The 14,912-nt window shown below is 38.1% G+C and overlaps 1 protein-coding gene across 1 annotated transcript in view; it reads right to left on the minus strand.

Annotated features, from left to right (window-relative positions):
- NTNG1 (netrin G1) overlaps positions 1 to 14,912 on the minus strand; it is a 317,109-nt gene that overhangs the window by 57,582 nt on the left and 244,615 nt on the right. The window contains exons 5-6 of the mRNA XM_038538947.1: positions 12,600 to 12,626; positions 1,535 to 1,600 (exon numbers count right to left, since the gene is read on the minus strand). Coding sequence (XP_038394875.1) covers positions 1,535 to 1,600; positions 12,600 to 12,626 — 93 coding nt within the window. The remainder of the gene's footprint in view (positions 1 to 1,534; positions 1,601 to 12,599; positions 12,627 to 14,912) is intronic.

The raw sequence follows: 14,912 nt of genomic DNA on the forward strand, positions 1-14,912 counted from the left end.
TTCAGTACTGGGACACTGACAGAAAACATAGGCAAAATAATTAAGTTAGGTCTGTTTCAGGTTTCGAACAATGCATAATCTTGTTCATCTCAAAACTCACTGTGGAGAAGTGTTAAGTCTTAGATCCTGTCTTGTATAATTTGTCGAGCTATGAAATTCAATGGGAAATACTGAGTGACATTTCACTGAGGATGCTCTCATTGAACTTGCCAAGGAATAAAGCCACTAAACCTCCCCCGAATCCTCACAGAATTATACTAATAGGGGTGAGCTTGATCTGTATTTCTTCTTTCACATATGTATGCAGAAACTTGAAAAAATTCATTTGGAGCAGATGATTAAGATAATTCTATTTGCTACTAATATATGTATCTAGGACAGTCTCGATTTCATCACTCTGATCAAGGACTGAAAATGCAGCCCTTCCAATTTGACTCCCCAACAAATTGCTAATATATTTTGTTTTGCTTAGCAGCTATTTCCTGGTTCCTCCTTTTGCTCATTTCCTCCTCCATCTGTATTCATTAGAGTTTAAAAGGAACATCCTGTATGTAATGAAGAAAGGTGGAAGCCAAAAATGTGCCTTTTTTTTTTTGAGAAGGCAAAAGAATACAATTTTCTATTAAAATAAAATCCTATTTATACATGTCTATGTATATCTATCAGCTAGATGCTAATGTTAACGGGGACCTAACACTGCACTGCATCTGATGGATTTCACTGTCCATCTTTTAAAAGTTCTATTCCTTTCCAGTGTAATCACACTGCGGTCGGTGTCTCTTTTATTTATTTACTTTTTTTTTTTTTTTTTTATGTTTGGAGTCAGAAAACAATTACTGCTCTAAGGACAGATGGAAAGCAGTTTGCCCTTGATGCTATAGGAATAATTGTTCATTCATAGAGGATTCAAAGGGGAAGCCCCAACAGAGAAACTATACTGTGATGTGGAAGAGAGAGAGAGACAGAGAGACAGAGACAGAGAGAGGGAGACAGAGAGAGATTCGAATTTCTGCCAGTCAATATGGAGCAACAGTAAAAGAAAACGACTCTCTTAGGGGTTACAATACTGCCTTTATGAATTTTCATCCCCAATCTTCAATCAACTGATGTACTGGTCAGTTTAGTTAAGAGGAGTAAAGCCGGAGGGGGGAGGGCGGTGGGAAGATGCCTGTACCAACTCACAAGGTTTTAAGGCTTTTTATTCATATTCCAAATTGTGATGGCAACAAAACTCTAGGCTTCTCTTGGGACTGAATGCCATTCGACCTAAATTTGATAAAGTGCTTATAACCTCGATGTCACTTATTTTTTTTTATTTTATTTTTTTTCCTCTATGCCATTTAATTTCTTCCTGTATCTTTCGCTACAATAGTTCCAGGACACTCTCCATATTAGAAATAATACTTGATTCATGATTCTTTCAAAGACACGGCATTCATGATAATGCTTGTGTTTAGTGCTGAGCAACAGTACACGGGATTTTCCCCCTAACCATGTGGGAGTTTATATCAGTAGGAATTTTACATGCTCCTACCTTGTTTGGGGTTAGAAACCTCAAGGGAAGAAATATTCGGCCATATCCTATTAAACTTTGGAGGAGCTGCACGCATCAGGAAAAATCAGGGTATGTTATTTTCAGCTATAATATCATTTGGTCTAAACAGAAAATTATATGGACAAAGACACAAACCACACATCTGCTCTTCAACTTGGTTGTGGATGCACTTAACATAACATGACTCCCGCACCAAACAAGAGCAAGCAATTGATGATTCCCAAAACATTGAATGGACATTAAATATATAGCCCCTTCGCTAACAAAGCCATATCCACTTACTTTTGCAATGAACTAGAGTGTTCTTACAAATAACCAAATAGAGACTTCAGCATTTCCAACTGTTATATAAAGCTGGTGCCTGAAACTAGAAGATAACATGAAAGAAATAATTTCTCACTTGAGGATTCCATTCTCTGCAATTTATATTTACAGATATGAACTGGTTGCATTAGTCTTTCATGAGAGATTCTTTGGGGTGTGTTTTAAGTGTGAGCCATTATCTCTGCAAAGAAGTGGATTTATTTCCTATTTTTATTTATGCAATTTCTCAGAGAAAGAAAGGGAATACTGGTGGTTCTGGCTTAAAGAAAATAATGCAAGGTGCTTCTGATCATAGCTAGGGTTTGTGGGTATGAATGTATATAGGACTTCGTGATTTTTTTTTTTTTTTAACTCAACCTATGTTTCTAGAGTTTTTGGTTCTGACTCGGAAGTAATTATAAACATTGTTAATTTGAGAATTGATGTTCTTTTTCTTTCTGAGATTCACCAGTGTATACATAACTGTGAAAAAACAGAACAGCCAGGTTTAGTATTGGATGCTTTAAATGACTTTTGCCAAGGTGCATAACTATTCAAGCAGTCATTTCATGACTCCAATCTACCACCCATTCAGATCAGCTCAAAACTACAACCTTTGTGTCATCCTTTGGGACCATCCAAGTCCACAAAAACAGCTCTCACCTCTAAACTCCTATAGCATGTGTCTGTGCTCCTGATTTCTTACTGATATGTGGATAAGGCATGAGTTTTAATGTTGTTAGTTTAAAATTCATAGGTCTATTTCTTGTCTCTGTAATTAGATTGGATCTCTTTGAGGAAGGGCAAAGCCTAGCAGGAGGCCTCAGTAAATATCTAATATTGAGTAATTGATATCAAGTGGCTAGGCTACTGTAAACAGGTATTATCAGATTGTTTCCGCCATAATTAGATTATAACAAATAACATTCTTGCAGGACATGGTACTTTCACTATAACTTTGGTTTTTAAGTATTTGTTAGAAAAGCTGATCCACTGTTGCTCTGTGTGTGCGTGTGTGTGTGTGTGCATGTGTACACAAAGGCAGACAAAATCTTAATATTGGGATTACTGTATCTATTAAAATTAAAGAATGAAAAAGGAATGTAATAATACTTTCCATTTTTGTATTCAAGTGTTACTAAATACATAGATACTCAGTAACATGTGGGCAAAATATTCAAGCTATTGACTGAGTTGCTTTTCACTTGAGCATCTTGGTGCTGGGTAGGTATTGAACTAACAGACAAGCCTACTCCAACTGTGGCGATCACTTTTGAGAAATGATTTTCATCCAGAAAATCGTATCTAGAATATGATTTCTAGATATTATTTAGAAAAATTCTGGTTGTATATAGAAAATATATTTATTTATATTATTAGCTTCAATTTATGAATATTTTAGTTTGTTGAAGTTGTTCTCTCCATCCTTGTAGGATAGACAAATACAGGTCATAAGTCGAGGTACTGTTTATAAATTCAATGTTAGATATTCAGTGATTTGTTTGTCTTGAATGAGATTAAGTAGTATGATTATTTTGTTAATAAGCTTTGCCAAGAAATTTAAGATAGAAATTTATACCAAATCAATTTAAAGTGAGTTTGAAAATTAGCTTCATAGGTTAAACTATAGTCCATATTCCAATATGTTAAATATTTGTTTATGCCTATTTTTAGCCTATTGTTTACCTAATGTTTTATAATTTTTCCCTAGGATGCTCAGGTTCCACTTTAAGGATCTTCTTATATGTATAAAAAGTTAACATAAGTCATTCTGCTTTTGAATTGTTAACTACCTGAATGTATGGAATAGTCCAGATAGATACCTCAGTTACAGTCTGATCCCTACCTAGAATATTATTGTGTACTTAAGATGGTTTCTTGCAGGAGTAGAGGAAGGTAGCCCTTGTATTCACCTGGGAATATAATTAGACATTTTTTCCCCCAAATAATTTCCATTATGTAGGCTGCCTAACTTTCTGAACAATCAAAACTCAGAACCACCAACAGTCATACCATGTGGAACTCCTAATCTAATCTATACATATTGCTGGTGGAACAAAATTTTATGTGCTGTTTATTCCTTAGGAGGAAAAAATGTCCTGAAAAAAAAAAAAGATACTGAAATGTGTGGCCTCTCCCTAAACTCCTATGGCACGTAACTGTCTGTTGCATACATGTTTCAATATTTGGCCATCATAAGATCTTTAATATGGTATCTCATCTTTTTTTTTTTTTAAATATTTAAGTAGGCTTCACACACTCAGTGTGGAGCCCAATGGAGGGCTTGAACTCACAACTCTGAGATCAAGACCTGAGCTGAGATCAAGAGATGGATGCTTAACTGACCCAACCACCCAGGTGGCCCTCATCTTACTTCTTTTATTTTATTTTAATTTATTTTATTTTTTTTAATTTTTTAAAATTTTTTTTTCATCTTACTTCTTAAAAAGTTTATTTTTCTTATAATTGCAAGGCCACGTAAGAAAACAACTTAAAATTAGGCAGTTATTCTCCGTTTACTCCTGTTACTCTAAGATCCTGGCTCAAATCAATATTTAATCAATATTACTAACAGATGTTTAATTACCAGGAGTAAACCAGGCACATTGGAGATGATATCAATAGTACAATTGAGATAAATTCTATGTTATCATACCCAATTCTAATGAAAATCTTTGTATAATATATAGCCTCTGAGAATTTTTAGCCAGTGGGCCACTTGTTTCGAGTAAGTGGAAGTTACAAATAGAAGACAAAAATTATACTGCATTAAAACTATTTGTATTTCCTCTTTGGGAAAACTGTGGAAGAATTTATTAATTTCATTTTCTCATGGACTAATCAGGATATATATATATATATATCAGAAAAATAGGGTTTGGTCCCAGTTTTACTACTGAGGACCCATCTGGCTGTTAATTTCTTTGGACTTCAGTTTCTTATCTGTAAATAAAGGTGCTGGACTAAAAGATCTCTAGGGTTTCCCTCAGCTGTTGAGTTCCAATCATCACTCTAGTGGTTCTCCCACGGTCTAGCAGGGTCCCACTCAAGTTCATGGAAGGATGGAGTCTATTGTTCTTTGGAGAATCTATGGGACTGAGAGGGAAGGGAAAATTATTGCTCCATGTTTTGAGAATGGATATTTTGACTGTCATAGTGAAACCCAAACTGGAGTTGAGAAATTATTATTTCAGAGGAGGGCTCCCTACTGTGTCCAGTGGGGGTTATAAATGGTCAGTCATTCAAGAATAGCCTTTTATGGAAATCCCTATTTCTTAAGGATGCTAGCACAGTACATCTGGGGAAATGGACTAGACTCATCACAACGATCTCCTTGACTGGCTCGAGGAGTACAGGGACCATAATCACATTCTCCATAACTCTCTCCCTAAAAAAGAAACAAAATATCTGGAATGTCCATCAGATGCTATTACACTATTGTCACTGTTGAAGTTTTCAAAGCACAACCATGGGAAGTTTAGAAAATATCTATTTTGAGGAGATTTTAAAAAGATATGGTGAATGTAAGTAGAAGTCAAGCTGAATTCTATCACTTGGACAAATTCCTTAACTTCTCTTGGTCTTTGTCATCTGTGAGATGGGGATGATGACATTAGCTGCTGGTTGCTCTCAAGGCTCAGTGAGTTAGTATCTGCTTGACACTGTAGTGAGCAGTCAGTAAGTGTAGCTCTTTTCTTCCCATTTGTGGCTGCTGTTGTAATAAAAATCAGCTTACTAGAGTATTAACAGTTCTTTTTTTAAAAAAAGATTTTTATTTATTTGAGAAAGAGAGAGAGAACGAGTGGTGGGGAGGGGCAGAGGGAGAGGGAGAAGCAGATTCTCTGCTGAGCTGGGACCCAAGGCGGGGCTCCCTCCTGGACCCAGGATCATGTCCCGAGCTGAAGGCAGATTCTGAACTGGCTGAGCTACCCAGGCGCCCCTGTAGTATTAACAGTTCTTGCTGAATTGGAGCAGAGAAACTAATGTGCTCCCTCTATGTGTTGCAGTCTTAATTATTCCCAAACCTGAATGATTCTGATATGGACAAAAGCTCACTTAAGATAATAGTTTACTTTAGGGGATAATCCAGTTTTAGGGCCTCCATTGATTAATACTATTGTTCAGAAAGCAAGATAAGTTATTTTGGGATACTGTGGAAGAGATTTAATTTTTAATATTTAAAGATAACATGTTAATTTGCAAGTTTCTTTCAGTTTAGAAGCACATCGTTTCAACTACGAATCAAATATGTCTTATCTGAATTTTGCTTTTCACGAGGGAGAGAATTCAGAAGACTGTTGTATGACAGTTTGGTTGTGGCACTTCAAACTCATTTTCATGTATCAGAAGCACTGAGATTCTAGTTATGAAAGTGAAACTTTGGAAGGAAATGTTTCTCCTCTGTGCCCCAGGGAAAACAATGCTGTATGTTGGAGAGAACTATGTTGGAATTGCTGAAATTATCTATCGCTGACGCCATAGTGATCAACTAGAAAGCAAGTTTGAAGCGGAAGGCTAAAATTTTATTCACATCAAGAAAGCTTTAGAGGTAAGGTTGTTTTAGAATATTAAGTTGTCTTCTATCATCCATGGCACCCCCTTCGCATGAACTGTAGGGGTTTTTAACTCACGTTGTGGGCACCCTTTAAAAACAGAGTAAATTGTGACCATGATCTTCCAAAAAAAATTTTTTTTTAGAAAGGGATTTTTTTTTTTTTTGGCTGAGGGTTGCCCTGTATTTATTAAATGACAAGTTCGCAGGCACAGCTTGAGCAAGATAAAAAAGTGATCTTCTTGAGTCTTACAATCATCTAAATTCAAAAGCACTCACAAAATTGAGCAAATAAAGCAAGTATTGCATTTTAGGGAAAGGAAATATATTGCTAATGGAAGCCGCAGACCTGGTCAAAATGAACGTGTCTATTAAGTAGTAAAGTTTCATCAAATGAGAAGGTAGGTGAATTCTAATATCATGGTAGAATGTGAAGTCTTATTTTGGATATCAGACATTAAGCTGGAATCCTGCATTGGCCACTGTCCAGATGACTTAGACAATTCATTTAAGTCTTAGTCGCCTTATCTGTAAAAGGATGATGTTGGATGGTACTCTTGACATTTCCTCAAAATACTAATTTTTACATAATTTTTTGGTTCTAAAACATAGTGGGAAACTGGGTGCCACCATGGGTATGAAAGGCCATTGCTGAGGGGATGTTAGTGAACCTTCCTGAAACATCCGTCTTCTGGGAATGAGTGAGGAAAATATCAGATGGAAGCAAAGTCACAAAGTCCCTTTGGGTTTATATAGCTACTGCTGCTGTTACTCAGGGAATCCAGAAACATTATTGATACCTAGAAAGGAATCTATAGAAAATCCTAAAGCTCTCCAGAAGAAGTCCCTAGGACCTTGGAAATAATCTTACCATCTTTACAAGCAAGCTGCCTACCCTCAGAAATACAGTGTCATTAAACTGGTGGGGAAGATATAGTTTCATGTGATACTGATAGGCCTGTCCTTGAGATGGCACACAGTGTTTTATTTTTGCTGTAGGTGGCTATTTCAATAAAGAAAAAAATTAGATTTTCACTGTTATACAATATGCACAAACATGTTTCACAATTTGCATAGCAAATTTTATGAACTGTCTCATGTTCTATAATATACTTGATATCTCTCCATTTCTACCTCTTCCTCCGAGTACTGAGGATGTGTAATGGTAGAGGAAGGGCATATATTAGTGTGGTGGAGGGTCGCAGTCCCCTACTTCCTCTCCTCACACAAGATGTTTGAAACTTCTGTTGACAACACAGTGAGATACCAGAAAATAAACCGTTTTTCTCCAGGACACTAAATTTTTGTGCACAAAAATGGATCAATTTGAGGATCAACAGGCCTAAGGTGCAGTGTGGTGGATTGGAAAGAGTCTGCAGTAAGAGTAAATAAAATCTAGAATTTTTCTTTCTAACCTCTTCTATTTGGTATAACGTTATAACTTTTGTGAAGTCAAATGGGCCTTTCTCGTCGTATTATATTGGTCAAGTTACTAGGCCACTCCGAGCCTCAGATTCATCATTTGTAAAATGGAATTCTATAGACATATGGGAACATCTCCCTCCAGTTCTGAGCAAAAGCTCTAATTCTTCCCAGGAAGTGAAGCACTTAGTTGGCCAGCTCCTTATTTATATTCCAAGAAGATGTCAATGATACCCACACACTTAGTGCGGGAGTTCACAGTTACATGTTTGAAGGTTCATCATGGGGTCTTTCAAAGGCCTTGGCTAGGAATTTCCAGTTGCCCCCCACAGAGATAACAGCAAAGGTACAGATAGCAGCTCACACTTAAAAAGTGGCTTGGCATTCTAAATTCACCTGGGAAGAGGTTAACATATGAAAAAAGTCCATTTGCTCAAGGTGAGCAATTGTTGATAATATTACTAAACATCTCCTTTTCCCCCTTTTTTAGGTAGAGGATCTTTGCCTCTCCTTCACTGTAATATTTTATTTATTCTTCAGGATTAAAGCAGTAGCTATGTCCTAATGTTCATTCAGTTTTAGGATAACCACAAAGGTTTCGTGAATGTGAAATGCTAGTCACACAAATATGAAATGGATCTGTGATGAGGATACTGGGCACATGATATAACAGAAGTCCCAAAGGCATTTCACCTGGGACCTGAGATTTCCTTCCGGAACATCAGCAAACAGTTCAAAATTAATGTAGCACACCATGCAATTTGCCATATAGCTACACTAGCCTGATCATTTTTTCCCTCATTATATAAAACCTAATTAGTTAAAGGGCAACTCAAATGAAACTTTTATTTGGGGGGATTTAGAAGTATTAAAGCAAAGGGAAAAAAACAAACAAACTCAGCAGCTCTCTGGATAGCATCAACATGATTATTAATAACCCTTGGGTGGGGAAATGATTAACCTTGTTATTTTCCTCACGATCCAGGTTCCTACAGTAAATGGGCACTGAACAAAAATATTTGGATGCTGTATGGAAAACAACCTTTATAAGGTCTCCAATTGGCATCAAATATTTTCAAGTAAGAAAACATCTCTGGGCTTTCTCGACAGGCTGATGGATCCCTGTGGGTAGCATTTCCGTTGTTTAACAGCCCTGTCAATTAAATCAAATTAGAGATGAAGTTTTAACTCCACGATGAAGGCAATGCTCATTATAAGGGAAAACAAGAAAATGGAATATTTCCCTGAAGTGAACCACTCTTTCTCATGGAATGAGGTAGACAGGAGGGGACAGCCAAACACCTCCATCAATATTCTATGCTTTATGTATCATGACCTCAATCACTTCAAAGGAATTTAAAGAAATAATGCATACTTGGGTTCATAGAATGTTTACATTTCTCTTCTTTCGTTGCTATTCCAAGACATACTTTTATTTACTTAAAAAAAATGCCAAGTTTTTTGAAATGGTGTTTCCTGATGTGATCTTTCGTTTCAGTGGCTGGCCTACCTTTCATCTCTGACTCCTCTGTCACCTGCTTTCTTAAGTGATAAGCATCCACACAAAGCTATTTGCACGTTAGGCCAGTTTGTCTTCCAATTATGGTCTTTAAAATATACTGTTTAACATAATTAGTGAAATCGCTTGCTTTTCGGGACTAAGGATCAGATAACATATGCTAGAAGGTAATGATTAGTTTATCACTCTAGCAAAAACATCCACACCAAACCGACTATTAATTTGCATCATCAACATCAACAAATGTTCACTTGGATAAAATCATGAATGTTTACTTCTAAGTGTGTGATGCATTTTATATATATATAAAAAATGAAGCCTGAATGAATTACTGCCACATTAGGTAAAAACAGAGATCACAAGGCTCAAATGACTATACATCTATTTTGGGATTCATTAATTGCTGACAATATCACCAGTTTTTTTCAGCCACGGCCAAAGCACATCAAAATGACCAAGTTTTAAATCAAGTACCTTAGAAATGATTGGGAAACCCATTTCCTAATAAATAGACAACAGCAGGTACAAATGACCTTAATGGGAAATCTGTTTCAAAAACATTTTTAGCAGATGATCAGAAAGGATGACCACTCTGTCCATGCATTTGAACCTTAATTACAGTGTTGACAGTTGGAGACCTATACTGAAATCTCCTAGGGCTCCGAAGTCCTCAGTTATTGTGTATATAGTATATGTATGTCAACTTATGGTTACATACATCAATAATTTACATCAAAAGTATGTATCATTCACTTTCCTTGCGGTATGCTTTGATGATAGGAACCTCGGGGGTGTTACAACTGTTAAAATGGCATTGTCTATATACTTGGCGAAATTATGCTCATTGATTCCTTCTTTGGGATAAAGGAAGAAGCCCTGGTGAACCCCCAAACTTAGTTAAAAATCCAAGCGACTCCCTCTTCTTTGGCTCATACCTTGGAAGCCCATTCCTGCGCCCTCTGGAATAGGCAGCGAGTCATCTAGCATGAATTCTTGCCCTTTGGAGAGGAAAGGAATCCACTAGTGCATACAACAAGCGCCTTATGAGCCCACAAAGAAGGAACATGCGAATGCTGTTTAAGCAGCCCAGAAGATACTCTCGTGTTGGATGGCTTGATCGTAAATCTCTCGACTTTAAAGCCAGCAATAGGCAAGCCAGTTGTGTGGGATGTTGGGAACATCCTGGCAGCTTTTATGTCCTATTTGCTGGAGAAATCTGAGGGGACTCCCACTGCCATCCTAGCAGAGCAGCCAGAGGCATAAGGAAGGCAGGTCACAAATTAGGACATTATTCGTCAGAAGGTTTGGTGAGGTATTAAGGAGTTAAATTTTCCTAGAGGCACAACACAGCATCCTTTCGGGTCACCACTGATTTCAAAATAAAATGAAGCAAAACAAAACTGGAATTTCCTGAATCAGTGTGTAAAAGGTCAACATCTGCTGATGCTCAGACATGGGGCATGTGGTGGAGGCGGCCGGATGAGATGGGGAGTGAGCGGTACAGTCAGAGGGTCCATGCAACACACGACTGACACTCCGAACAGAAACACACCCAGCGCCCAAGAACTACTTTCCATCCATCCATTTCTGACAATCTGACAGGTCAGACGGCCATCGCGGCCTCCAATGAGCTGTCTCTGCTGGCTACCATTTGGTTCCCTTTCGTCCTAAAATGCATATACATAAATGAGATTGTCAAGGCCTGAAAGGAGCCCGCTGTGGGCCGTGTGCGTGTGTGTGTGTGTGTGTATACACACACACTTAGGCAAATGCCAGGGAAATACTAAAGCAGAACATAGACACTATGAGAGCTGAAGGTTCACCTGCCAGTTTGTAGAACTGGTGCCATTTCAACAAGACCAGAAAGGCCAGGCTGGTAGCATTAGGCTGGTATCTAAAGGGTTGTGAACGCTACGTCTATTGACAGAGCTGCTGATTTTCATGGCATTTAACACACGGCTCGTGCTTAACAAATCTGCGTCCAGGCCTGTTGGCGAGCTTAAGTAAACTGGCTTGATTTACAAAGTGGAAGACCTGACGGTGCATTTATATGAAGTGGGAAGCTGTTTTATCCAAATTATCAAGTACTGCTTTGAGGATGGATGTTGGGTATTCAACGGCTGTTCGCACGCAGTCACCCTGGGTGCCACAGCACCCACGACGATGAGGGCTGCGAGGGGTGACCACAGTGATCACTTACAGGGTGTAATCTCTGCCTCCTCAGCTCTTTGTCTGAATGGGTGATTCAGCAGCCTGCGAAGGACTTAGCCATCAGAGAGACATGGTGGGAAATACAGAAATGTGAGATGCTGCTCTGCAAAGCTGTGGGGGGCATTTCCTGAATGAGCACCTCAGGCTTGGTGTTGGAGTGTCATTGTTTTATGGGTGAAGAAGGGACACTGCAATGGGACTGGAGAAATGTTCCAAGAAGCTTGAAGAGGGACTTCTCTTTCAACTGCTTCTATTTCTCCTAAAAGATTTCTTGCAGGAATTTCTGGTTAGTTGGATTCCTAAATTTTGTATATATTTTCTATACCCCATTCTCTATCAAACTTAAGCCTAAGTGGTCAGGAAAAGATGAATCACTGTATTTTCATAGGGAGAAATGTACATACCGAGGTTTGTTTTTGTTTTTTTTTTCCCTTCGTTCCCCCAGAAAGACTAATGATCACCAACCTGCCTCTTTCAGGCCTTCACAAAAACTGGCATGTAATAAATTACTAAAATTCCCTCCCTCTGGTTTCATGGCGTTTTCACTGGGTTCTAATGAATATGCCTAAAGCATTCATTGGTATTCATTCTCTGCTTTTAAAAATTACGGTAGAAATCCATCCAGTCCTAAGGAGAAAGTTCAATTTGTTGTGGGTTACTAAGTATGGGTAAATAGGACGGCTTATATGTCTGTTAAATGAGAAATGGTTTCCTAAGCAATTGCACCTCTGGAGAGGTGGCTTCATTGGTCAAAAGCAGTCGGGGGAGCTGTGGTGCTGGCATGTCCCCAGCGAGGTTACACAGCGATGACTATTTTATCTGTGCTTTGACTATATCTGTGCAGAGAACAACAGTTCAATCCACAAAGAAAATACCCTCTTACATCAGAAATGGACACTGGGAAAATAGATCTTAGGAGCTCAACAAGAAAACAAAGCTAGCCTAGACTTGGTTTGGTGGTTTTTCTTTTTCTTTTTCTTTTTCTTTTTTTTTCTTTTTTTTCTTTTCTTTTTTTTTTTTTTTTTTTTTTTACTTACTACCAATACTGGAAATACTGGGGATACCTGCAGAGAGAAAGAAAACAATAAAGAAAAACTGTTAGACAGTTATTAATACATGCCATCTTTAACTTAAATACAAATCTCAGAAACTTAACACTTAATAGCATTCAGATCATTAGGAAATATGCACAGAAAAAGCAAGATTGTATTCATCCATCAAAAACATTTTGCTTTCATTCTAGAACTCCTGAACTTATCAGGGCTGGAAAACTAATGCTCCACTTCAATCAACAGCTGGTTCAAGACAACTTCATGACATCAAACATTTTGTGCCTGCCTGTAAAGTTAACGGACGTTTGTATGTGGTGCAAAACAGATTTTAAGCGAGGCTTATGTTCTGGGCACAGAGTGCCAAATATACACTAAGTGGACCTGTGCAAATATACCCACAAATGCACTAGATCTCTTTAAATGTGTTATGAGATGCATAGGTTGGCTGCTGAAAGTCATTTGGCCCTTTATTTGATTAATTTCACATAACCATCATTTTTAGTCCTCTTTTACTTGTCAGATATGTGAATTAAAGTGTGTAATAGAAACTTAATTGAGCAGAATAATTCAAGAATACATTAGGCTGTTCATATCGATCATGGACTTCATCCATTTTCCCAGCTTCCACTTTAATTTACAGGTTGTGCTAAGGTGGTGGGACCATTTTAGAGTGTAGTGGACTTGGTTCAAATGTGGACGGGCATTTAGTCTGTCCCCTGAAAATTCCTAGCCAAGAGCAGGGGCACAGAAGCCAGGCTGTCTGGGTTTGAAGCTTTGCTCCTAGACTCACTGACTGTGCGACCTGGGGCAAGTTGCTTATGCTCTCCGTAGCCTGATTTTCTACCTCTGAGGGTTATTGCAAGGATTACACAAATTGATGAATGCAAAGCACTCAAACTGCTGCTTGGCAGGTAGTGTGTATTATACCCATCTTTGCTGCAGATTACTATTATTAATATAGTTGGTTCACCAAGCAAGCAACACTATGATAGATATCGCTGATTAAGAGTCTGAGATTTACATCTTCTTCACTATATTTGGGTAGTGGTGCCAAGGAGGGCAGGAGATGGGACTCAGACAGGACCAGGTGAGAGTCCTGCTTGGTTACTGACTAGCTAGGTGATTTGGGGCAAGTTCCTTGCCTCTCTATGCTTATTTCCTCACCTGAAAGGGGTTAATAATATCTACTGCATAGGGCTGCTGGGGGGGATTGAATGAAATAATCCATAAAAATGTCTGACACATGGTACACAGCTAATAAGTGATAGCTGTTAATGAGCTGTTCAGGCCTGTTCTCCACATCACTGGAGTGTACTCCTAACAGGTGGTAAACGTAGGAATCATTAAACTTCTATTTTCGTATTTATCTTCAAACAACTGCCCTCTGCTTGTTTTAACATTTAACATTTAACATAACTTGTTTAATCATTGTACCTTACTCAGAGATTTCTAGGTTTGTTCTTTAAAACCAAGAGCTACTTTCCTATTTCTTTAAAGGGAGGGCTTTAAAGAGGGATTAAAGCTTACCATGATTTTTTTTAAAACCTTGGAAGGAATAAAATTTTATCTTTAGTTATTAAATACATTTAAAAATCTCTTGATTTTAAAGCACAGAGTTTATAGTGCTTCAGCTTAATTACGATCATTCTTCAACCAAAACTGGAAATCTGAATTTCCATTTCTGTGTTTTAGCTCTGCCCTCTGAACTGCATTTCAAGCTGAATGCAATCTCTTCAAAGGACTGCTGAATTCCTGACCCAACACGTCAGCAGACTGTCTGCTGCAGCGTGACAGTGACTTGGTACCGAATCTTTCCTTTTTTTCCTCTTTGTAAATCCTCTGTTGAGTGAGGTATGATGGCAGCATCATAATTTTAGTATCAATTGCAGAAGCTCCAAATTTCCCCATGATCGAAAATCCTGCTCTATTGGAACCGCTTGCCTTTTGTAATCCGTCAAAGAGGATGGAAGTTAGGGTGGCAGGAAGAGACTTTTTTGGTATTTTCAAACTTACACGGAGCTAGAGGGCCATGCATAATGCAAGGCGAAGTTCTCAGGGTGTTTGGCCAGACACAATGGAGAGCAAACCTGCAAGACTATTTGATGCAGTACTTGCTGCAGCTGAATACTTTAGAAAGATGTAGAAATGTCTCAATTCCTTTGGGGATGCCAGTACAGGGAGGAATGTTCACTGCAGCTATACAAAGCTCGCCAAGCAGGGCCATTATACGATCCTATTTTCCTCATGAAGATGTTTTCTATTACCTAACATTTTGGATGCTTAAAATTCAGCCTCTTC

This window comes from Canis lupus, chromosome 6 (genome assembly GCF_011100685.1).
Source record: "Canis lupus familiaris isolate Mischka breed German Shepherd chromosome 6, alternate assembly UU_Cfam_GSD_1.0, whole genome shotgun sequence".
Lineage (NCBI taxonomy): Eukaryota > Metazoa > Chordata > Mammalia > Carnivora > Canidae > Canis > Canis lupus.